We start from the raw sequence: 25,267 nt of genomic DNA on the forward strand, positions 1-25,267 counted from the left end.
TGGGGGGGCGGACCTGGGAACCTGTTGTTTAAATAAGTTCGCCCTGATACAGACATTTGACATAGCAGGAAGTCGAGCTTGTGGTGTATGTTCAGGATATGTCAGTCTGTCCCCTTTGTCTCTGGCTCGTGTCCCTTCTCAGAAGATCTCTCAGGCACCCAACGCTCAGGGCACTGTAGCAGTTACAAGTCCACACTTGGGAAGAGCGGGCACATTTTGGCGTTCAGACTCCACCATCTGCAAGTGGTGTGGCTTCACTGCCTAACCTCTCTGACCTCTTGTCTGTAAAGTGGGGTGGCAGTCCCCGCCTCCGGGGTTGCTGTGGGAAGTTAGTGAGATAACGATTGTGAGGGACCCAGCACAGGTCCAGGCATGGCGGGGAGGCCGGACTACACCAGCTCCTCCTTTTTAGTAGTGGTGGCAGGAGGAGGGAGGAGGAATAGTAACAGCGGTGGTGGTGCTTCCATCCAGGGTGAGGTGGCCTTTCAACAAATGTTTAAAATTAATGCCTGTCTTCGAGAAGTGTGTAGACTGTATTTGGCTATAAAGGTAAATGTATTTATGAAATCTTACGTGTCCTTGCTGGAAGTAAACTAAAATAATATATTGCCAACACAGAGAAGTAGATGGAGCGACCTCCAATATCTTTCTGGAAATAAATGGGTCTGTCTATAGTTTTTTTTTTAAAGTAGAGTAAAATGTTATTCAACTAAAGCAATTGGACAAAAGGTTTTTCCTTTCTAAGAGCTGCAAGAGTACGGTCTTTTCTTACGTGGTCGCAGACTGCCTGTTTCTGTGCTGCCCTGTTTGAGCATCTGTCCGCAGTGCTGGGGACCTCTGGCAAGCGGAGTTTCCTGGGTCTAAAACAGCTGCCTGTTAGCAAGCCCGAGGGCCGGAAGTGAGGGGCATGGCCTGCAAAGCAGAGCCGCGCTCAGCCGTGCTCAGTGGACAGGAAGAGCCTGGAGTTGAAATCCCACATGGAGCACGTTTCTGGCTCTTGTCTAACTTGTTAAATGAGCCACGATGGAAGTGTCAGTTTTCCTGTCTGTCACACCTTCTCTATGTCCCACGATGATTAGTGGCCTCTGTGTGCTGGCAGTTCTCACCAGTTTATGAGCCCCTTGAGGGCAGGGCCAGAGTCTCCCACCTTTGTCCCCAGTGCTATGTCCGGCACAACACAGGGGCCCCAGAAGGTTTGAGGAATAAATGAGTGAGTCCGTGGCCTTTTTATTCCTGAGAAATTGTTCAGAGTGGAATCTCCCACCTTATTTTTTTAACCTGATGTCAGATACTTTATAGGTGTACTTATGTGATCGTTAATACACTTGGTGGCAGGGTGGAGGTAGATTTGATATTTTCCACCCACCGCTGGTTTCAGGCTTGAGAATTGCCCTGTGGCTTCGGGGGCCGAGGAACCTGCCACAGAGGCGTAGGCCAAGGCGGGGTTCATCCAGAGCTGCGAGCCGTGCTCGGAGCTTCAGCCCCGGAGCTGCTCCCGCCCCGCCTCCGCCCCACACCCCGTGGCCACTGCCACCTGCTGCCACCTGCCTTCTTTCAAAGAGTCCTGTGTGGCTTTGAAGGCCATTTCCATCAGAGCAAACAAACTGCGAGGGCTGGGCTCTTTTACCGCCATTACGGCGCGGGGCGCTCTCTCCTCCTCTGCCGAGAACTCTTTTCACCACTGTGCTTTTTAAGTTTGCTGTGTCAGTTTGGGTTTTCATCTCCGGTTGGGAACTGAGGTTTCTGCAAAAGAAATAAATGAGTCCTTAGAGTGCACCCTTCTCCAACACCCTCTCTCACTGCCTGCATCCTTCCGACAGTCTTCAAAGGCATCAAGAAGTGAGGGACCCTGATAAGCTCTAAGATAAATTGCTTTCAGACTATCAGAGATTAAAAGAAAAAAAATCAAATAGCAAGGGCTCAGGAGAGATCAGTGTAAACTCCTTCAAAGCCCTTCTGAATGCCTCCATCAGCTCTGATGATGAGGATACTGGGGCAGCCAGGGGTGGCGACAGGCCTCCTCCAGGGTGTGTGCTGCCCGGGATGTCTTTCAAAAGGGCGTGAGAGCACCAGTTCCTGTGTGCAGGTGCCGGGAGTGATGGGGTGACCTGGAAGGTCAAGGGCATAGGAGGTCACTGATGAGAGTACATTGACAAGCCTGGACCCTGTGATGTAGCCTGGGTGGAAGTCGGTGGCATCCGCCACTGCAAAACTGGGCAGAAAGTACGGAGATTTCCCTGTGTACCCACTATCGCCACACGTGCACAGCCTCCTGCACTCTTGACATCCCATACCTTAGCGCTACCTTTGTTACAGTTGATAAACCTACGTTGACACGTGAGTAACACCCAGAGTCCATAGTTTACATTGGGGTCCACTCTTGGTGGGATCTGGACAAATGTTTACTGATGCATACCCCTCATTATAGTACCCCACAGTGTAGTTTCACTGCCCTGAAAATCCTCCTTGCTCTTCCTGTCCACCCCTCTCTCCCCACTACTCCCTGGCTACCACGGATCCCTTTACTGTTGCCATCATTTTGCTGTTTTCAGAATGTCTTATAGTTGGAATCATATAATATGTAGCCTTTTCAGATTGGCTTTTTCTCTCCTAGTAATATGCATTTAAGTTTCTTTCACATCTTTTCATGGCTTCATAGCTCATTTCTTCTTAGCACTGAATAACAGTCCATTGTTTGGTTGTACCACAATTTGTCCATTCATATACTGAAGGACATCTTGGTTGCTTCTAAGTTTTGGCAGTTATGAATAAAGCTGCTTCATCTGTGTGTAGGTTTTTGTGTGGACATAAGTTTTCAGTTCATTAGGATAGATACCAAGGAGTGCAATTGTTGGGTCATATGATAAGAGTATTTCAGTTTTGAGACAAACTGCCTTCCAAAGTGGCTGCACCATTTTGCATCCCCACCAGCAACGAATGAGAGTTTCCATTGCCCCACATGCTCACCGGTACTTGGTGTTGTCAGTGTTCTAGATTTGGATCATTCTGTAGGTATGTAATGGTACCTTGTTGTTTTGAGTTGCATTTCTCTGATGACATATGATGTGGAACATCTTTTCATATGCTTACTTGCCATTTGTATATCCACTTTGGTAGGGTGTCTGTTCAGGTCTTTGGCCTATTTCATCAGATGTAACTTTTGAAAATATTTTCTCTCAGTCTGTGGCTTGTTTTTTCATTCTCTTGACAGTGTCTTTCATGGAGCAGAAATTTTTAATTTTAATGGAGTCTAGTTTATCAATTCTTTTCTTTTTCAAGGGTAATGCCTTCGGGGTTATATCTAAAAAATCATTACCATACTCCAGGTCATCCAGGTTTTCTCCTGTGTGTTCTAGGAATTTTATAGTTTTATATTTTGCATTTAGATCTGTGATCCATTATTAGTTAATGTTTGTGGAAGGGTGTAAGGTTTTTGTCTAGGTTCATTTTTTTTTCTTTTGCATGTGCCTGTCCAGTTTCAGCATCATTTGTTGAGATAACTATCTTTTTTTTTTTTAAATTAATTAATTATTTATTTTTGGCTGCGTTGGGTCTTTGTTGCTGTGCGTGGGCTTTCTCTAGTTGCGGCGAGCGGGGCCTACTCTTCGTTGTGGTGTGCGGGTTTCTCGTTGCAGTGTCTTCTCTTGTTGCGGAGCATGGGCTCTAGGCACGCGGGCTCAGTAGTTGTGGTGCACGGGCTTAGTTGCTCTGTGGCATGTGGGATCTTCCCAGACCAGGACTCAAACCCGTGTCCCCTGCGTTGGCAGGTGGATTCTTAACCACTGTGCCGCCAGGGAAGCCTGAGATAACTATCTTTGATCCATGGTGTAGCATTTGCTCGTGTGTCAAAGATCCGTTGACTGTATTTAAGAGAGTCTATTTCTGGACTCTGTTCTGTTCCATTTGATCTATTTGTCTGTTATTTCACCAGTATCACATACTCTTCATCACTGTAGCTTTATAGTAAGTCTAGAAGTTGAGTAATGTCAGTCCTCCAACTTTGTTCTTCTCCTCCAGTATTTTTTGTTGGCTTCTGGGTCTTTTGCCTCTCCATATAAACTTTATAATCAGTTTGTCAGTACCCACAAAATAACTTGCTGAGGTTTTGATTGAGATTGCATTGAATCTGTAGATCAAATTGGGAAGAACTGACGTCTGACAACAATGAGTCTTCCTATCCTTGAACCTGGAATAGCTCTCCATTTATTTAGTTCTTTGATTCCCTTTATCAGTTTTGAAGTTTTCCTCATATAGATCTTGTACATATTTTGTTAGATTTATACCTAAGCACTGAATTTTTTGTGTGCTAATGTAAATAGTATTGTGTTTTTAATTTCAAATTCCACTTGTTCATTTCTAGTATATAGGAAAGCAATTGACTTTTGTATATTAACCTTGTATCCTGTAACTTGCCATAATCGCTTGTTAGTTCCAGGAATGTTTTTGTCTGTTCTTTTAGAATTTCTACATAGGTGATTATGTCATCTGTAAACAAAGACAATTTTAATTTCTTCTTTCTCAATCTCTATATATTTTATTTCCTTTTCTTGTCTTATTGCATTAGCTAAGACTTCAGCTATGATGTTAAAACAGAGTGCTGGGAGGGGACATCCTTGCTTTGTTTCTAATCTTAGTGGGAAAGTCTCTGGTTTCTCACCAGTAAGTATAATGTTAGCTATAGGTTGTTCGTAGATATTCTTTATCAAGTTGAGGAACTTCCCCTCTATTCCTGCTTTACTGAGATTGCTTATCATGAATAGGTATTGGATTTTGCCAAATTATTTTTCTGCCTCTATTGATATTATCATGTGGTTTTTATTTCTTAGCCTGTTGATGTGATGGATTACATTAATTGATTTTAGAATGTTGAATCAACCTTGTACCTGGGATAAATCCCACTTGGTTGTGGTGTATAGTTCTTTTTAAACATTTTGGGTTTTATGTGCTAGTATTTTGTTGAGAATATTTGCATCTATGTTCTTGAGAGATACTGGCTTGTAATTTTCTTCTCTTGGGGTGGGTTTGGGTATTTTCTCTCTCCCATGAAGACATGGTGTTCTCCCTCTTGCAGGTCTCTGTCTACATTTCCTCTTTTTAAAAAATTTTTTATTTTTCAATATCTTTATTGGAGTATAATTGCTTCACAATGGTGTGTTAGTTTCTGCTTTATAACAAAGTGAATCAGCTATACATATACATGTATCCCCATATCCCCTCCTTCTTGCGTCTCCCTCCCACCCTCCCTACCTCACCCCTCTAGGTGGTCACAAAGCACTGAGCTGATCTCCCTGTGCTATGCAGCTGCTTCCCACTAGCTATCTGTTTTACATTTGGTAGTATATATAAGTTCATGCCACTCAAGGACACTAGTCATATTGAATTAGGGCCTGCAAACTCATCTTAACTAATTACATCTGTAATGACCATATTTCCAAATAAGATTATATTCTGAGGTACTGGGGGTTAGGACTTCAACACATGAATCTGTGGGGGCAGAATTTAACCCATAACACCCACCCTCTGAAGAACTGTCTTGTGAAATGGCATTACTCTGAGAGGAAAGGCGGATGAGCAATGGCGTGATCCTTCACAAAAGCTTCTTCCTAACTGAGAACGTGGCACTGCAGGCAGGTGGGTTGACGAGCCAGCAGATGCACAGAGCCTGGGTGGGCTTACCTGCAGCCTGGGTGGGACGTGGCCTTGGAGTGGTCGGAGCCTGGGGTGGGCGTCCGTACCCTTGGGTTCCGACGCTGCCTCTTTCTCGCAGACCTGGGGCTCTCTGCCCTTGGTCTTGGTTTCTTAATCTGTAAAAGTGTAATAATGCCTGTCCTTCAAGAGTGGTCACGAGTCTCAATAAGATAACTTATTTGAACCCCTCACACACACCATGCTTTGAGCACTGGAGGGCAGAATACGTGTCGGGCTGTGGAGCAGCCCTGGTCTGCGTGGTAGACCTCGAGGCCGAGCCCCGCCCTCCCCTGGCCTGGCCACCTCCACAGGTCCGTTGTCTCTAAGGCCCGTCCCTCCCTCCTGAAATGCAGGTGAGGCCATTGCCCCACTGCCCTTGAGCTCCCCGGGCTGTGCAGGGCCAGCTGCGGGCTGCATGCCAGGCGCTGGGAAAGGCGCGCTGTGCATCTAGCTGTGACGGTGATGGTGGTGGTGGTGGTATTTTTCCACAGAGCCTGAGTTTTAAACGAGACAGTCCATTGATTATGCTCTCTTTCTGTTAAGGACAAAAGGAGTTATTCTTGTCCTGTGTGTGAAAAGTCTTTTTCAGAAGATCGACTGATAAAGTCACATATCAAGACCAACCATCCCGGTAAGGTTATGCATCTTAGAGTGGGAGATTGATTTTAAGATGCTTATGTTTATTTTAAGACACAGCATTATATATAACTGTATTAAATGGAAATATAAGAGGCAATAAAGATATGAGTAAATTCAAGGGCAAGAATTAACTTTTTTTTAAAGCTCAGGAGTTTATATAATCATGTGCTTCATTTTATCCTTTCATCTGGTCTTCAGATACGTCTGCCCCAGTCTCATGATTCCCCCCACCTTTTGTAAAAAATTTTTCTTAGAGTATAGTTGATTTACAATGTTCTGTTAGTTTCAGGTGTACAGCAAAGTGAGTCATTTATACACATACATATGTCCATTCTTTTTTTTTTTTTTAGATTCTTTTCCCATATAGGCCATTACAGAGTATTGAGTAGAGCTCCCTGTGCTCCCTTCCCCTTTTAATAGTAACTGTGACTGCGTTTAGATGGGTCACTTACCCAGTGCAGACCCGACACATATTCTACTTCCTTGGCCCCCTTTGTAGGTTCCTGAACCAAGTGATGGTTTACAAGGGGTGTAGTGAGTTGGAGTGACCATCACCTTTGGTGTCCTCAAGCCCCAAACTCCCTGGGCATCACATGCCTTGTCACTTTTGTTCTCACTGCCTGGGACCCTGCTCCTTGGTTCTGCCCAGTCAATTCCTGGGTATTCTCGACGGCCTCCCTCAGAGCCACCTTGGGGAGCCTTTGGTGCCCCCCCCCTCCATGTGGACCGTCACAGTGCACTCACCCCTGTACTCTAGGCACTGGTATTCTCCTGCTGCCCGAGAGCCTTGAGGCAGGGCCGCCGTCCTTAGCGGCTTGTTCCCAGACCCCCGGTGCCACGTCGCTCGGGGCCCGTTAGGGCAGATGTATGCTGTGTGTGCATAAATGGGGAACAGAGCAGCTAGGTCCGTGTCCCTTTTCTCTTTCTCTTACTTTGTGTCTGCTCCTCCTATTGGGGAACTGACCCACTGATTAAAGATGATACTGGAGAAAAATGAAGAAATAACGGAAGTGTGCTAACCCTCATGTTTCTTCTGGGATCGGGGAGCCTTGTGGCCTTCCTCCACGTGGGGACACGTGGGTTATGTGATTCTCTGACCGCCCAGTTCTGTCCTCCCCGTGTTAACCCGTGTCCTGTGTAACCTGTGTCCAGTGTGGGCCAGGGATACCCATTTAACCCCTTCAACTTTTGCTTATTATTTAAAATTTTTTACTATGTAAAATTTCAAATGGGTACAAAATACGCAGAATAATATAAAGAACAGCCAGGTACCCATAACTCGGCTTCCATAGTTGTCTACGTTTGGTCAAGCTGCTGGCAGAAACTGACCCCCACTTTTTTCCCTCAAATATTCTACGGTATATCCCAACATGATGTGATTTCCCCATAAAAAAGCTTCAGCCTGCATCTCCAACTAACAAGGACTTTTAAAAAACAGAGCTAACACATCACCATTAAAACAGTGTTAAAAGTAGTTTCTTATTATCAGTTAATATGAGTCCATTTAAAGTTTCCTTAGTTGACACAGACTTCCTTTTTACAGTTGGTTTGTTTGAAGCGAGTTGTTATGTCACCCAAGTTTCTTGTGTTCTGCAGGACACCCCCAGCCCTGCTTTTTTCCCCATGACGTTAATTTGTTGGGGAAACTGAGTCTCTTTTCCTGAGTGGTTTCACATTCTGCCTTTGTCCTACTGTGGCCTCGTGATACTGTTTCTCCATCCCACACATTTTGTGTTAACAGAAATTTAGCTCTGAGACTCGCTTAGATTCTGGTTTGACTTTTTAGGCAAAAGTCCTATCACGTGACGCCACGAGGCACATGGTTAACTCGCCTCCTCAGAGCTGCTGGGGTTGAGCGGAGGTGCAGGTTCTGTCAGGAGGCTCACTGACGTCTAACTTGAACCACGGTTCTTTGGCTGCTTCTAGTTCTCATCCTGCTTTTCTTCTAGAGGTTTCCATGAGCACCATTTCCGAGGTTCTCGGGAGGAGGGTGCAGCTGAAAGGGCTCATTGGAAAGAGAGCCATGAAATGCCCGTATTGTGATTTCTATTTCATGAAGAATGGCTCAGACCTTCAGCGTCATATTTGGGCTCATGAAGGTGAGTATTCCTCCATCAAAATGGAGCCCCTTTGTGATTTTGTGTTTCCTTTGGGAATTCTTTAGGAGGAAGCTATAGCTCCACATCCCCTGTGGTTAGAATTTCTTTAGTGTGCTGAGAAATGGGTCCGTCAGCCAGATTTAAAGCATCACTCAGCTGCAGTTGCGGGGCGCAGCGGTGTGCATTCTTCACGGCTCCGGTTGGAGCTGTAGTTAAGCCAATCACCACAACTCCTGGGCGGAAAGCAAGCTTCAGGAGAGCAGCAACCGCGCTGGCCTGGTCACGGTGGTAACTCTGGTGGCCGCCCCCCAGGCGCTGGTGGTGGTAGGCGGGGGGTGGGGGGGCCAGTTGCTGGTGTCTCCGGTGAAGGAAGGCCAGGAGGACGGCAGAGTCCTCTGATTCCGGCTGGGGAAGACTGGGTGGAGATGAAGCTGGGCGAGGAGGAAGGTAGGCCTTGGGGTGCTTGCCTGTGAAGGGAGATGTGGGCCACGCTCTAGGACGCTGGGCAGTTGGAGGTCAGGGTGCTGTTAGGGACGGCGGGGCTGTGCCTCTGCCCCTGGAAGAGGACGCTACTCTCCTGGTGATGAGGCTGGGAGGCCTGGGGCCAGGGAGCGCCCTTCCTGTGAGTTAGGAACCTGCGGTGCTGGTGGCAGGCAAGCAGGACGGCTCCACAGGGAGAAGGAATAAGTATTTTCTATGATCTGGGATCAAGCGAACGGTTCAGTAAAGAGCACAGTAGCTGATGGAGTAGGAACCTGGACACGGCAGGAGGAGCTGGGCCGAAGCCGAGGCTGGGAGCTGCTTTTTCGTTGACCAGCACGCACGCGCCTCCGCTCTGTGCTGCCGGGCACACCCCGCAGCCTCGTTACAGCCTGGGCCTCCTCGACTGCAAGGTCGCAGGTAGTACAGACGAGGGGTGGCCATGCTGGGCTCACTGAAACGTGCCTGTCGTACCCCGTGTTCAGGTGCAGGCACAGCTCCCCTCCCCCATCAGCGCGTCGCACCAGGTGGTAAGGGCTCTTTGCCGGTCCATTCCCTCTGGACAGGGAAGGCTGGGCCAGGGCTTCGCGCCTTGAAATCAGCCCTCGGTGTTTACTACAGAGTAGGTCCTCGGTACATGTCTGTGGAACGAAGGAGGAGTAGCCAAAGGGTAAGACGCCCCTGCAGTCGAGCCATTAGCCCAACAGCGGCGACTAGCGTGGTAAAGCTCTGCTTATTTTGTGAACTGAGATACGCTCTCATGTGTGATCCTGCGCGCCTGATCCTGGTGGCTTTTGCCAAGGCCCTTGGTTAATTTCTGTCACTTTAACTCAACTCAGGTGAGTAAACGTCTGCTGCTCCAAATGCTCGAGTCTGTGCCCTCAGAGATTCCAGACTGTGGGGAGAGGAGGTGTAAGCTACCCACTGTAAAGTGCTGTGAGCAGTGCAGCAGTAGTGACAGGCGGGATTTGGGTGCGCTGACGGGGAGGCAAGGAATTCTACTGCAGGCCCAGGAGGAAAGGGCATCGTAGTTGGAAGGCGTAGCACGGGTAGGAGTGTGGCCTGGGGAAGTGTGCGGCGTGTTTAGGGACCAGCATGCACTGCTTTATTCAAAATGGACAAGGAGACGTGTGTGTAGATATGTATACATATATGTTCCTTCTGATACATACACGTATACATGAATACACGTGTATATCTGTTTTTTCTCCTCCGGTAGGTGTGAAGCCCTTCAAATGTTCTTTGTGTGAGTATGCAACTCGTAGCAAGAGTAACCTCAAGGCTCATATGAACCGTCATAGCACTGAGAAGACCCACCTATGTGACATGTGTGGCAAGAAATTCAAGTCAAAAGGGACACTGAAAAGTCACAAGCTCCTTCACACTGCTGACGGTGAGTGAGTGACCCCACAGGGAGCTTTTCCCCCTGAAAGTGTGGTTGGAATCCTACATCCCGAGTCCAGCGGAAACCGTGGCTGCACCTCGAGCAGGAAGGAGCCTCTGTCTTTGGAACTTCCGTTGCGAAGGAGAGCAGAGTGAGCTCGCCTGCTTCCGTGCTCAGTGCTGGAGCCGTGCTGACCCCACCAGTGCTTGCTAAACACTCGCTCTGTGTGTGTGTGTGTGTGTGTGTGTGTGTGCGCGCGCGCACGTGCACGCGTGCACGTGCACTTGTTGGGGGTGGATGTGGAGGGGACGCTCCTTCAGGGAATAAGGCATCCTCAGGAGGCCTTGATCTGGAAGTTTCAGTCCTGTTCAGCCCTCCATCCCCACCCGAGCCTGACGGTCCTGAGGGGTGGCCGTGACCACACCTGACTTGATGCTTCAAGGGCATGCTCTTTATCACCCAAGCTACCTCAGGGTTCCCGTATTCAGTCCAAAATGAGACTCAGTCTAAAATACAAACAGCATTTGGGCAGGTTTGACCTTGATAAAGTACACCTAAGTGGATTTCAGGTTTCATTCATTCACCAAGAACCACTGACCCAGTTCTTCCTGTGTGCTGCCCTCTGCCTGGGGTACAGGGTCAATAAGGAACAGTTCCTGCCTTCAAGAAGTTTCTAGGCTATAGCAGGAGGAAGAGAAGCTTGTGGGCCATGGGGAGTGTGGGCGCTGTGACGCGAGGGGCCGGGAGCTCTGGGGAGGAGGGTGTGCGTCTCAGTGACCGGGAAGGTCACCTTGAGAGGGGCCCGACAGAGAAAGAAAGGCTGAATCACAAAATTATTTTAGGAAGACAGGCAGCCAAGCCGTAAAAGACCTAATATAACATTTAAAATGTTCCTTTAGACCCCAGTTCTGCGAGGGTCTTGTCAGTATCACATGTGATGAGATTAATAAACTATACCAATGAGTTGTTACTTTAGCACAATGATATACAAAAATTGGAGTCCACTATGAAAACTGAAGGGATTTCAACAGAGAGTTTTGATTTCAGAGCGTAGAGGATGATCCAGCCACTAGATTCTACCTTTACTTTAAGATTGTTCCAGGGGATCTCGTCCTGTGCGCCGTCAGGGAGCTCGCGGGGCTCGGCCGAATGCTCGGCCTGGGATTCATCAGAATTGAGGACCAGGGCTTGCCTCAGGCTGAACCAAAGCCAGAGCCCTGCTGTTCAGACTTAAGCAGTGTACTGAAAATTTAAAAACCCATAATCAAAGTAATTAAAGATACAATGACAGCAAAGCAGTCGTATCCTGAGTAATGAAAGCATTAAGTCCTGCAATCATTTGTGAATTCTTACACCTCTTCCAGCAATAAGCCTCACTGGTATTTCTTGACATGGTCGCACAATATTCGCTGAAATCCCTAATGATACAGCGCCAGTTATGAGAAGCGGCCGTCCCCAGAGCCAGGGAGGTGTGGTGTGTCCACTGGGCTGTGAGGGCAGGTCTGGAGGGCTGGGAAGGGCACTGTGGCCTCGTGCCCGGCTCCGAGGTCTGGGCTCGGTGCCGAAAGGCTCTGAGAAGATGGGGCACGTGTCTGATCAGGGATCGTGGACAGGCCGTCCTGGGTCGTGCAGGGATGGGGTTGGTGTAAGTAGTGGTATCACAGCAGGCATCCCAGGGACACTCAGCCTGTCCCGTCTGTCACTTCACTTGCTTCCCTGAGCTCTTCAGCAGGAAGGGGAGTTCAGATGGACAAATACGTGTGTGGAGTCAAAGCAGTAACACGACCTTCCCAAAAGACTTTATGAAATATTTTCTTAACAAAGCAGGAAGTTTGCACTGTTACTCTTCATTTTCTTTCCTGACATTCTTGGGAGGATGAGGTATTTTGTAAAGTCATGTCTTATTTTCAAACACTCGCCAGTCTGTGAAGAAGGGCATCAGTTCTTGGGTGTGACCACCAGGAGGACAGTGGGACAGGGGCATCCTCGTGGGCCAGCTTCTTCCCTACTTGGGCCTCGGTCTTGTTATGCTGCAAAATAAGGACGTGAGACCTTAACGTTTCTTGGGTCTCTTTAGCCTTGATGCTCTGTGATTCTAGGAGGCAAGTGTAATGGAGTGCTTCAGATGTGGAAATGTGCGGTGCAGTGTCATTTTCTCTGGTCTCACTTTGGGGTGACCACTTCTTCCCCAGGCCTGCTGGGACTCCTTTGTGTGTCTGTTTTGACACTTGCTGTGGTGTCATGCCTTCTCAAAGGCCAGCCTGGTGAGTGGAGTCTTGGGTTGTAGACCAGCTGTTCATCTCCATTGGTGATCTGTTCTGTAACTATAGGCTCTTCTTTTCCTTTTCAGTTTTAAAAAAGCTTTAAACAACTTTAGTTACATGTCTCACCCATTTTTTGGTAGTGCTCACATTTTATTTTGCTGACTTCTGAAAGCTTTTTGTATCTCAGTGTTTTGTCATAGTGTGCAAATATTTCCCTCCAACTTACCATTTGCTTCTATGTTTTTAGTGTATCTTTTTATATATAGATGCGAAATAACTTAGCATATTTAAATTGGTCAGTCTCTTCCTTTATGTTTTTTCCTATTTCCATTTATTTCTCTATGTTAAAGGAAACCTTCCCCATCTTAGGGGAAAATTCTTTTGTATTTTCTTCAAGTTTTATTTTGTGGGTTTATAACATGTATGAAATTTAATATTCTTGACATTTATTCTGGTGCAAGGTCTGTCATAGGATTCTTTGTTTCTCAACAGTTATCAGTTGACTCAACATATTTATTGAGAAATCAGTCCTTTCCATTTTGTTTTGAAATGCCAGAATTTCTCAAGATGTTGGGTGTATTCTGGGATTTTGGTTTGTTTTGATGATCTTTGCTCTAGTACATGTTTTGCAAGATACTCTTTTAAAAATTATAATATTATACATACACATATTATTCCTTTTTCTTCTTTTTTTTGTGGACATCTAGTTTTTCTCATTTAATTATTATTTCCTTGGGTAAACTGGACGGCTTCATGAGCTGTTTGACAACAGCTGAAACATGCTTTGAATTCCTCGGGGAAATGTGCTCATACTAGGGGCCTGGCTACCTTGATGAGGCTCCCAGCCTGTAACCATAGAGTTAGCTCTTTATTTAGAAGCAGGCATGGCTTTAAAGCCTGCCTGAAATTATTTGGTTTTCCGCGCAGTTGTGTCAGTAATAGTTCAGCAGGTTGCTCCTCAGAGGAGCTGCGTGAAGTAGGCAGAGCTGGGAGGCTTGAGTCTCGCCTGCCACTGCCTGGTGGGGTGGCCTCGGCTCAGTGACTCCTCTGAGCCTCAGTCTCCTCCTCAGTGAAGTGGGGATAATTACACCCCCCTCGCCTAGCGGCTGCAAGGTTGGAAGGGCAGGCGCCGCGCCCCCCTCGTCTGGGCTTCTTCCCATGCTTCTGGCCGCCCCTCAGTCTCCTTTCCTGGTGCCCCCTCAGCTCTGACCTCTACATCTTGCCAGGCCGCAGTGCTCCATGCGAGAACCCTTCCCTCTGCACCCTCACCCTAGGTGATCCTCTCTGCCTCATGGCTTTACACACCATTTACGTGAAGGCTTCCAAACTTCCATTTCCAGACCCGTCCTCGCCCCCAGCCTTCAGCTCTGCATCTGCCGCTGCCCACTCAGCATCTGTGCCTGTGTCTGGAAGGCCCCTCAGACTTAGCACGTGCGTCTCCTGTGGTCCAGGGGCCACCAAACTCTCTAAAGACACAGTACATTTTTTAGGTTTTGAGAGCCACCTAGGGCTCCCGCTGCATATTCTTCTTTGTTTTAGTTAGTTTGTTTTCACAAACCTTGAAACATGTCAAAGCCATTCTTAACCCCCAGCTGTTACGAAACAGGAAGCAGGCTGCATTCGGCCCGTGGGCCGCAGTTTGCCGACCCCTGCTCTACGCCATCTCAGTAAATGCAGCTCCTTTTCAGGCGCTCGGGTCAGAAACTTCGAGTCACTCACTCCTGACTGTCTTGCTCACACCCTGCAGATGGTCCTCTAGCAAATCCTGTGTGTTCTTGCCTCGACGTGATCCAGAATTCTGCCACTTCTGGGCGTCCTCACGGCTTGGCCGCCGTCCCCTCTTGCCTCTGTTCTTGCAGTAGCATCCCGGCTGCTTTTCCTGCTTCGGCCCTGTCCCCACAGTCAGTCCTGTTGCACGCGCCTCAGAGTAACTGCCAAAATCCTAACCGTGATCTCTCTGACCCCCTCACCCCGCCCCCATCTCTGGCCTCATCTGCGCTGCTCTCTCCAGACGGATCCGTCTCCTCTCTGCTCTGCAGGTCTGCCAGGTTCATGCCCACCTCAGGGTACTTGCCCTCCCCCTGCCTGGTGTGTTCTCCCTGCCAGATGCCTGAATGGATACTTCGTTCATGGCCTTCAGGTCCCACTCGAGAGTCCTTCTCTCAGGAAGGCCTTCCCTTGGCTACACTGTGTGTTTATTTATTTATTTTTTATTATTTTACATCTTTATTGGAGTATAATTGCTTTACAATGGTGTGTTAGTTTCTGCTTTATAACAAAGTGAATCAGTTATACATAAATATATGTTCCCGTATCTCTTCCATCTACACTGTGTCTTTAAAATCTCAGCGTTCCACCAGATCATCCCAAATCCCCTCGTGTTTATGTTTTTCTTTTGGCTTATCTTTCTCTGATAAGTGTACTGTATAGTTTTCTTGTTTGTCTTTTTTTTGTCTCTACCACTGGAACTCTCCCACTAACTTCATACTTTCTTCCATGTTTCTTACTGTTTCTTCTTAGAGCTATCTTTCTCTAATGTGCAATATATATATATTTTTTCATGATTTTCTGTGTCTTCCACTAGACTGTAAGCTCCTCAAGCAGGGAGTTTTGACTTACGCTATTGGTTTTGTTTTGTATCCCCAGCACCTAACAGTGCCTGACTTGCAGTAGGTGCTCCATGAAGTTTTGCTGGTTGATGAGTGAAGGAACATGTAAAGTGCCTTACATAGAGTGGGTGGGACGTAGGAGCGCTCAGGAAGTGCCAGCTCTTTTCTGCGCCTCATCCCCCAGAGGGTTCTAGCAAATCAAATGCTTGTGAGTTAGAGATCTTAGAATACGGTAGAGGAACTCACTGTTAAATGAATCTTCCTGGGTATCTTTTAATGAAGTAGAAAGGAATTGAGTAATTACCCTCTCCTTTACCTGATTGCGAATCTCATTTTTCACTTGTATTGGCTTCTTTAAAGTGATCTATTCCTGTTTCCCAGAGGAGCTCATTACTGTGCCTTAGAAGAGATAGGCCAGAACGGGTGAAGGTTTCTGCTAGAAAGGTTTGCCAGTTGATAATGTACGAAGAGAGATACTGATCTATAAAGGGCCCGATTAAACCCTTTGCATGTATGCCAGCGGGTGCAAGAATTTAACGTAGAAATCATGCTGGTAGCACATCTCCCCGCTTTGGACTTGAGAGGGTCTAGACACGTGATGTGTGGTCTACAGTTTTATACATGATTCTGCCCACCCAGAGCAAATGAGGGAGGTTAAATGGTGCAGTGCCTTTAGGTTACCTAATCAAACAAGAATTCTCTAATCATGAAATAAAAAGCTCTTTGAAGTTCAGTGCTAATTCCTTTGGGTCCCCTCCTTCTCCCAATCCAACCTGCCCTCATACACTGGAGATAAGAAGTTTTCTGGTAGAATTTACAAAGAGGAATTATCCAAGCTTCAAGCACTCTTGTGTGTGTAATAACTGGACAAGTGGAGAGCTGAATGTGGAAATTAGGTCTGAGTGGAGGAAGTACCACTTTTTCCCTTGCTTCTTCGATTTATAATAAGAGATCCCATGGCTACACATTGAAATATTCTAGGAGATGTAAGTATGGAGTTTCCTCTGAAAAACACAGTCACTCTAGCATAGAGCAGCTGCACTCATCCATAGTCTTTTTACTTCTATAAACATACACTCTAGAGCCCAGAAGTTAAAAGAAAATGGTACCTGAGCAGCCAGATGGTTGATCTTACCAGGTTCATTTACTAGGCTTCAGTGAGACTGGTCTCGTCCCTCTTAGCCTTCCTCCAACTTACTCCTGGAGAAAAGGTCGAGGGTCAGGGGTGGGAGAGGGGCAACAGCAGTGAACACAGTAGGTTTCCGTGGCTTATCTTCGCGGGCTGGTGTCTGGCTGACGGGCAGGAGAGGGGAGGGCTGACTTTAGGACCCAGGAGTCCCAGTTTCTGCGTGCACCCTGTCTGGGGCCACCTGAAGCTCTTTTTCTGAGGTTTTTATAAACCATAAGAATGTATTAACGCATATATGTGGAATCTAGAAAAATGGTACAGATGAACCTATTTGCAGGGCAGGAATAAAGAGGCAGATGTAGAAAACAGACATGTGGACACAGTGGGGGAAGAGGAGGGTGGGACGAATTGGGAGATTAGGACTGACATAAATACACCACCATGTGTATAACAGATAGCTAGTGGGAACCTGCTGTATAGCACAGGGAGCTCAGCTCGGTGCTCTGTGATGATCTAGGTGGGTGGGATGGGGGAGGGGTGGGAGGGAGGTCCAAGAGGGAGGGGATATATATATACACATAGAGCTGATTCACTTCGTTGCACAGCTGAAACTAACACAACATTGTAAAGCAAAAATACTCCAATTAAAAAAAAGAATAACTGAGCTCATACTAGAAAATGAAGTGTACAGCTTACTGAACAGTGAGCTTAGACTAATACACAGATTAACTGTGGAATAAGGCTTGGTTACCTACAACCTCACCTGGGTAGAGGGGTCTCGGCTGCACATACCTGGCACAGAGACTCTAATTTAATCCTTTCTGGTGCCTTGCTCTTTCCTGGTCTTTTATCGAGCTCTGCCTTCTGTTTCTTTCTCTGTCTAATGCTGATCCATTCCTCCTTGTATCAAAACTGATGTACTAATTACAGAGAATCATCCATCCCTAAGCTGCTTCAAGTTCAGCCGTTAAAGTACAGAGACTTCTTAAACTGCCTGTTTACCGCTGCAGCTACTTCTGTTCTGAGTTGCCGTCGCACAAATGACTGCAGGTGCCAGAACTGCAAAGATGTATGTGTGCTTTGCAGAACACCTGCTGCCAGATGCCTGTTATGCTTCCTGCAGGGTGCTCTGCTCACTTTAGGCGGCAGACCCGTGTGTACCAGGCTATGTAGAGAGGCAGTACGGCAGAGTGAGTAAAACCTTGTGCTCACGGGGGCAGTCCCAGGTCGGAACCACTTCCTGTCCGAATGACCTTGAACAGGTGCTCTCTCATCCCTATTTGTAACATGGGGGTGATGAAGTTTCCTGTGTATGGGGATGTATTAGTTTCCTGTGGCTGCTGTAACAAGCTACCACAAGTTTAGTGGCTTAAAACAACACAGATTTATTATGTGACAGCTCTGGAGGTCAGAAGTCTAAAATCAAGCTGTCAGCAGGGCTGCATTTCTCCTGGAGGCCCCAGGGGAGAATCTGTTTCTGTAACCTCTCTGGCTTCTAGAGGCTGCCTGTATCCTTTGGCTTACGAGCACGCCCTTCATCTCAAAGCCAGCACCATAGTTCTCACCCCCCCTCTCCCTCTGTTGTTTTCATCACATCTCCTCTCGGAGTCTGAACCCCCTGCCTCTCTCTTATAAGGACCCTTGCGATTTCATTGGGCCCACCTGGATAATCCAGGCTCATCTCCTATCTCAAGATCTTTAACTTGAGCACATCTGCAAAATCCCTTTTACATATGACGTAATGTTTATAGGTCCTGGGGTTTAGGACCTGGGTATTTTGGGGGGAGGGCATTATCAGCTTACCGCAGTGGGGTTCTGGGGAGGTTTATTGGGTTCACACTGAGTGTGGGTTAATTCTAAGAGGTGTACGTATACCTGCTCCGTTAGGGATTGGTATTCTCATGTTCCCAGCCACTCTCGACACAGTGTACAAATGAATATTTGTGGTGATTAATCTACATCGTCTGTGTCATTTAGGAAAGATCAAATTACTCTTCTCTCAAATATTCCTTCTTTAGGAAGGCACAGTGCAAGAGTTAATATTTAAAGAGTATCAGTGTTGCAAAGGGTAAAGGCAGTTTTCTGAAAAATTTGCTTATGCAAAATACCACCTTTTTCAGTAAGACTGGATAAACAGTCATAAGAAGGCATTTTCACTTTTATGCCTCCAGATATTACGAGTAATAGTTCATATTTATGCAGATTTCTTTCTTTAAATATTTTAGCGTTCCTTCAAGTTTGAGGTACACATGAAGTTTGATTTAGCAGGAGTTATTTAATTTAGCAGATATTCCAAACATGTTGCCTTAAAACAGAAGTTTTCCATCACTGTCTTTCTTTGGTTTCTGATGGAATCCAAATGCCAGAAGACAAGGGGACAGTTTTATTTTCTTCTGACGGTTTAAGATTTTTCTGCCATTCCATTGGGCCCATTTAAAGAAACTAAGCAGCTGGAACCATCCTCGGGGACACTCATCGAGCAGATGAGGGTGCAGCAGGAAACAAAGGAAGCCAGCAGGTGGTGTATGTTACCCTTTTTTTAAAGTTTTTTTCCAGTTTTATTGAAATACAGCTCATATATAATGTATCAGCTTAAGGTGTACAACATAATGATTTGATACATGTATATATTGTGAAGTGACTCTACCACAATAAGTTTAGTTAACATCCATCACCTAGTTAAAATTTCTTTCTTGTGATGATTAAGTATTTTTTAATTTTATTGAATATATTTGACATACAACATTAGATAAATGTAAGGTGTATAACATGTTGCTTTGATGCATTTATATATTGTATCAATAACATGATTGCCATTGCAGTGATATCTATCTCATTACATAGCTGTAGTATAGTATTGTTGGCTATATTCATTATACTGTGTGTTAGATCACTATGGTGGTACTTCCCTGGTGGTCCAGCAGTTAAGACTCTGTGCTTCCACTGCAGGGGGCGTGGGTTCGATCCCTGGCCAGGGAACTAAGATCCCACATGCTGTGTAGTGCAGCCAAAAAGTAAAAAAAGCATCACTGTGGCATATGTACTACTTGTTGCAAGTTTGTACCCTTAAATAACATCAGTTTTTATCCCTCCCTCCTTCCCTCCCTCATCCCCATTAACCAGTATTTTACTCTTTGCTTTTGATTTTTTAGATTCCACGTATAAGTGATATGATACAGTACTTGTTCTATCTCTGTCTGACTTATCTCACTTAGCATCATGTGCTCAAGGTCCATCCATATTGTTGGAAATGGAGGATATTGTCCTTTCTCACGGCCAAATAATATTCCTGTGTGTGTGTGTGTGTGTGTGTGCGCGCGCGTGCGTGCACACCACATGTTTTTTATCCATTCATCTGTTGATGGGCATTTAAGTTGTTTCCGTATCTTGCCTATTGTGAATAATGCTTCAGTAAATGTGGGAATGCATATATCTCATTGAAATCCCATTTTCATTTCCTTTGGGTATATACTAGTAGTGGAATTGCTGGATCATACGGTAGGTCAGTTTCTAATTTTCTGAGAAACCCCGTATTATTTTCCATTGTGGTTGGACCAGTTTAGATTCCCGACAACAGTGTATGTGTTCCCTTTTCACCACATCCTCGCCAAGGTGCTGTGCATTTTCTAAGTGCTGGTCACGAGGCTGGGGGCTTTGTATATCCTGGAGTGAGCACCCCACGCGGCTGCCAGCAGGCGAGGACGTCTAGTTTTAGGAGCGGAGCGCATCTCCTCTACTCAGGAGGATCTCCTGCTTGAGCACAGGGGCCTCAGCCAGGCAGGGGCTCCACTGCCCCCTCCGCAGCCCCGTGCTCTTGCACAGTCACCTTTCCTTCCAGAGCAGAAGGAAATTTAGTAGGAAGGGCAGTCCTAACCCTCCCAGGGTTGGGGGCACCTCTCGATGTCTAACCCAAGGCAGTATAACAGGGACTTCTGTTCCTTTTCTCCCCCATCCCACCTCCAAATCCTGTCCCCTCTACCTGGCAGGACAAGCTGAGTAGATTTCTGCCTAAGACCTGAGTCAAGGGCTGAGCTCAGGATTGCCTGCCTCCAGACCCTGGGCTTTTTCTGGTGGTACCTGATTTAGCCAGCATCCCACTGCCAGGCGCAGCCAGTGTCCACAGGTCAGAGATCAGCTTTGTTCCGTCAGCCAGTTGGCCATGAAGCACTGGCTGAAGAGCTCAAGTTAGAGAAACAGAATCCTCCCGGAGGAAACTTGAAAACGGAGATTCTGCAAAGATGGTACCTCACCTATTGAGGGATGAACAGAAGTAGTGGAGGTGACATTTATACCCCCCCCCCCCCGATCTCCCATCTTTGAACGGGAGTTGCACCATCACACATTTTGAGGAAAATAGGAGCTGCTGGTGAAACATCGTGTTTCCAGAACGGGCAACAATATCCACAGTGGAAATCTCCAGCAAACCCAGCACTTGGAAAGATGCCTGACGGGAAAGCACAGGTGCAGAGATTGCCGATTGTGTCTTTTTTCTTACCACCTGCAGCAGCAGCCAGGGTCATTCACACACTGCCATGCAGTCCTCAGACTTTATCCTTGAACTACCCGTCACATCTTTTCTTTCCTTAACTAATTTGGTGCCAGTTCCTGAGCCCCTTCTGGGGAAGGTAGCCTGACTGTTTCGTTCTTGTACTGTTGTTGTTTTCACGTTTTTAAAGTTAAAGTATCACACACATACAAAAAATGCATAATTGGTAAGTGTTCCACTCAGTGGATTATCACAAAGGAAGCACAGCGTGTAACCACATCCTAGGATGAGACACGAACATTGCCAGCCCCTCAGGAGCCCTCCTCACCCATCCCCCCAGCTGTTCCCCTTCACTACTCCTCAAGGTAGCTACTACCCAGACTTCTAACACCGGAAGGTGATCTGTCCTGTCTTTGAACTTCGTATAAACTGATTCATATAAACGTGCTCTTCTGTGTCTGGCTTTTTCCTTTGCATGTTAAATTTGTAAGGTTCATCTGGGTTGTTGTGATTTTGACGTTTAACCTCTGGGCCTCTGGATCAAATAAAAATTTCATAAGTAACTGAGATTCTAAATTCTGTAGTTTGTAACGGGGAAGACTTTGTACCTTCAATTAGCTTTTCTCATTGTGCCGGTGTTTTTGCAGTAAGCTTGGAGTGCTTCCCTCAAAAGAGTGTTTCTCCAGAGGGTGGCGTGGCTCTGCTTTCTTTTGTTCTCCTTACTGACGAGGATTGGCTCAGAATGACTTCTGACTGTTTAGAAAGGTTCAATCCTAACTCAGAAGACAAGAAATGACCACCCTGAGATGATTCACAAAATTAGGCCACTGTCTTTTCTGTGCAAAGAGGAGGGGCAGAGATGCCTCAGTCAGTGTACAGCTAGTCAAGGCTGGCCGGTGTTTTAAAGACAGTGCACTCTTGAGCTTCAAGTTTGGGAACCACTGATATCACTTTATTGTTCCACATTGAAAGACCCGTCTTCTGGACTGTGGGCAATAGCAGATGGGATCCAACATCCCAGCCTTTCAAAGATGGGTGCTAATTTACCAGAAATGCTTTTCTGTTACACAGAAAACATTAAAACCACAGTCACAAAAATCTAACCCCTTCCTACAAGTATGCCCACAATTCTATCACACAACAAATGAATTATTCTTTAAAAAATTTTTTTCAACCTTTATTCCTGTTCAGATGGAATGATTACATAGTTGTGATTAAAGGATAAATATCATTCTTTTAGCTTTAAAATTACTATTTTTGTTGCTGTAGAGTCCATGAATAATACATTTAAGAGGTGCATAATGTTCCATTAAGGTGGTGATCCATGAGTTACGTAACCATTCTCTTATTTTGGGGCAATGTATTGTTTTCTTTTTTCCTCCCGTTATTACAGCTTATGTTGCAGGGAATGCTTTCTTGCATTAATTAATTAATGCAAGAATTAATTCCTTAGGACATATTTCCAGGAGCAGGGTGGCTCTTTCGTTTTGGTGGTTTGAATCACGCATTGCACGGCCAGCTTACTTTTCAAAAAAATTGTACCAGAAACATGACAGTGTTCTCACTGAACTCTTTCATTTTTGCATGATATTAAACAAGTTCAGTTTCTTAGTTTAATGGATATCAGACCTTACCATTTTATTATACTTTTTAGGGATTTGATAATCATGAAATCGATCAGGTGAATTAGAGGATTAGCTGGATTACAAGAGTAACGTGCATGAGGAATTTGTAACATTGACGGTTTCATAGCGCTGTGTGCAAGTGTTTGCTGTCATTGGACTTCTTTTGATTAATTAAGTCGGATTTAATCCTCTCTTGAGTGCATTGTTTGTTCGTGTCCTTTTTTATGTCTTTGCCTTGAGGGGTCTTGGCGTTTTATATTCATGCACCCACTGATTCATTCAACAGCTGTATTTGCTGGGACTCTTGCTTGCCATTGTGAGAAACTCATTTGAGGTCACTGAAACAGAAAAGGGACGTTTATTATATCCTACAGAGACAGCGATCCTTGCGTTTTCCGTTGCTTCTTCACAGGACTGTCCTCACCTCCTCTAACTGTGGCTGGACCCCGTCGACCTCTCACCTTCACTTGACCACAGAGGCCTTCCCTGCTGCCTCAGCCCCGTGGCCACACCCTGTCCCGGCCTCCTCACCCTCCACGGCCCCGTCCGTTTCCCCCATAGCCCATTGTGATTTGTAGTGATTTATTTGCTTCTTGTCCTTATAGGCTGTGAGCTCCATGAGGGCAAGGGCTCCGCTGTCTGCCCGCTGCTGTGCTCAGGGGTCCGGCCTGGTCCCCGCACACAGTGGCCCCTCAGGGAGTGCTTGCTGAGTGGATGTCTTCGTCACTCACCTTTGCTCATCTCTGCCTCCTTGTTCTGACGTTCTGTCTCTGTCTCCCTTTGCAGACTGGTTTGTGTTCTTATTTCATCCACAGATTGAAAATATAATGACCAATAGCTTCTGAGTTACATGCTTCAGATCCCGACAGTTCAGATTCCTGGCTCAGCTTGGGTCACTGGTCCACAGCGGTCCCATCACCTGTGGCTGGGAGGGCAGGGATGGTGGGCAGGGCCGTATACAGGCTCTGGTGGTGCCCTGTGTGATGGTGGTGGCTGTGGGGAGGGAGAGGGCACATGGCTGAGCAGACATCCTGCTGGGACGGCCCCGTGACTTGCTGCTAGCCTCATAGCTGGCATGCTCTCGCTGCCGGGCACAAGGATGTGGAATGAGAAGTCTACTGTCCCTGTCCCCAAAGTACCTGCAGCCCACCGAGGGTGCCAGGTGAACCAACCAGCGATGAATTGGTGAGCCACTTGGAATTAGGCACTTCGGATACAGCAGCGGGTAGTACGAACAACAACCAAAGCAGAAACGAAACACCCCACTGTCATGAAGCTGAACGAGAAACAAGATAAATCAATAAAATAGGGGGTATATCACAGTTGAGATATGAAGAAATATCTTAAATATTGAGAAAATTGAGATATGAAAATATGAATGTGAAACGGTTCAGTTTCAATATGAAAATGTTACAAGATGAGGGATGTAACAAATGAATCAGTAAAGGAAGATGGGGATGGTCCTGGAAGAGAAACCAGCCAGCAGAGCATGGAAGGAAGGGCACCCCAGGCCCCAGAGCAGCAAGTGCAAAGGCCTGGAGGTGGCGTGAGTGTGCTATGTCCCTGGGGTGGAGAGAGGGGGGCGAGGGTCACGGCTGAGCACAGGAGGTAACGGGGAGGGTCCCATCAGCCATTGCCAGGTGGTCACGGCTTGCTGTGGGTGGAGACAAGGCCAGAGCAGTTGCTGGGGGCAGGGTGCGGAAAGCCTTCTGTGAACTCTTTGATATTATGTTACTTACATGTTATCATTTTCCTTTCTCTGTTTGTATTCTTTCTATTTTAAGGAATATTATCTCAGGCTGGCTTAACTGGACCTATCCTTGGATTGTCCCCGAGCGTGTCAGGGAGGTCAAAACACTGGGATTTGAGGGGTGCTGCCCCAGTGGCCGTGGCAGAGCAGGGTCCGCTGCTGGGTCACCTGCACACACCCTCAGCCTCTTCTCTCAGGGGACCACTTTTCGGGTGCTTGCCGCCCAGAGTCTGAGCCCATCCTGGCAGCAGGCAGAGGTTGCCTCCCCATTTTTCTAGTGGGGACACACTGAGCAGCAGGGAGGAATGAACCCCGGGCCTCACAGGTGAGCTGGCCGGGGCTGCAGGAGAGCGCCCCTCCGCTGCCACACTGGTGCTTCCCGGGGCCGCCACCCTGCGGGACCAGGCTTTATGCGTGTGGTTCATATGTGCCCCTTTTGCTGTTGGAAATTCTTTGTTCCCTTTGGGGAAATCATGCCATGTCCTTCTTAGCCAAGAGGATTCTTACGGAGCCAAGTCAGAGCTTTGGGGTCCAAATCCAGGCTCTGCCACCGACTGCTTCACAACCTGGCAAGTTGCTCAGCTTCGTGTTCCTAGTCCCTCATCCATAAGAGGGGTGCCCTGCCTTGCCTCCCCAGGTTCTGGGCAGCGCGAGGAGATCAGACACGCCATGTCCTGGCACAGCTGCTGACGGCCAGCAGCTCGCTACGTAGAGCTAGCCGGGCACATTGTGTGCAAAATGAATTAAGTTTTTTAAAACGTCCACCTCATTTTTTCTTTGTCATCATTCCCTTCTTTTCCTGGGCTGCTCTATGACTCACATCCAATACAGCCATTTGCTGTGCACCTACCAGCCCTTTGAGGTCACTCTAACCTCGGGTAAATACTGCGTTTTCTAGACAATTCTCCCTGTGATTCTCAGGAGTATCTTGATAGAAAACAGTCTGATAGTCTCAAATCATTACATTTTTATGAGTAGTCATGCATCTCTATTGCATTATTTTAATTAGGCAGCAAAAGATTATGTCAAGCGCTCTCCCAGCCTGTTCGGTGGGGGGGCGTCATTGGTCGCTGAAAACATTTGTAATATTTATTGCCTGCGCTCTGACGCCTCA

At 46.7% G+C, this 25,267-nt stretch overlaps 1 protein-coding gene across 7 annotated transcripts in view; it reads left to right on the forward strand.

The window, feature by feature from the left end:
- ZFAT (zinc finger and AT-hook domain containing) overlaps positions 1-25,267 on the forward strand; it is a 376,612-nt gene that overhangs the window by 80,040 nt on the left and 271,305 nt on the right. For all 7 annotated transcript variants that reach the window (XR_013824727.1, XM_079902395.1, XM_079902396.1 and 4 more), the window contains 3 exons: positions 6,232-6,319; positions 8,277-8,426; positions 10,126-10,299. Coding sequence is in view for 6 of the 7 variants with exons in the window: in XM_079902395.1 (XP_079758521.1) it covers positions 6,232-6,319; positions 8,277-8,426; positions 10,126-10,299 (412 nt within the window). In the remaining variant the exon portion in view is untranslated. The remainder of the gene's footprint in view (positions 1-6,231; positions 6,320-8,276; positions 8,427-10,125; positions 10,300-25,267) is intronic.

The sequence above is a fragment of the Stenella coeruleoalba genome (assembly GCF_951394435.1).
Source record: "Stenella coeruleoalba genome assembly, chromosome: 17".
NCBI classification, from domain to species: domain Eukaryota; kingdom Metazoa; phylum Chordata; class Mammalia; order Artiodactyla; family Delphinidae; genus Stenella; species Stenella coeruleoalba.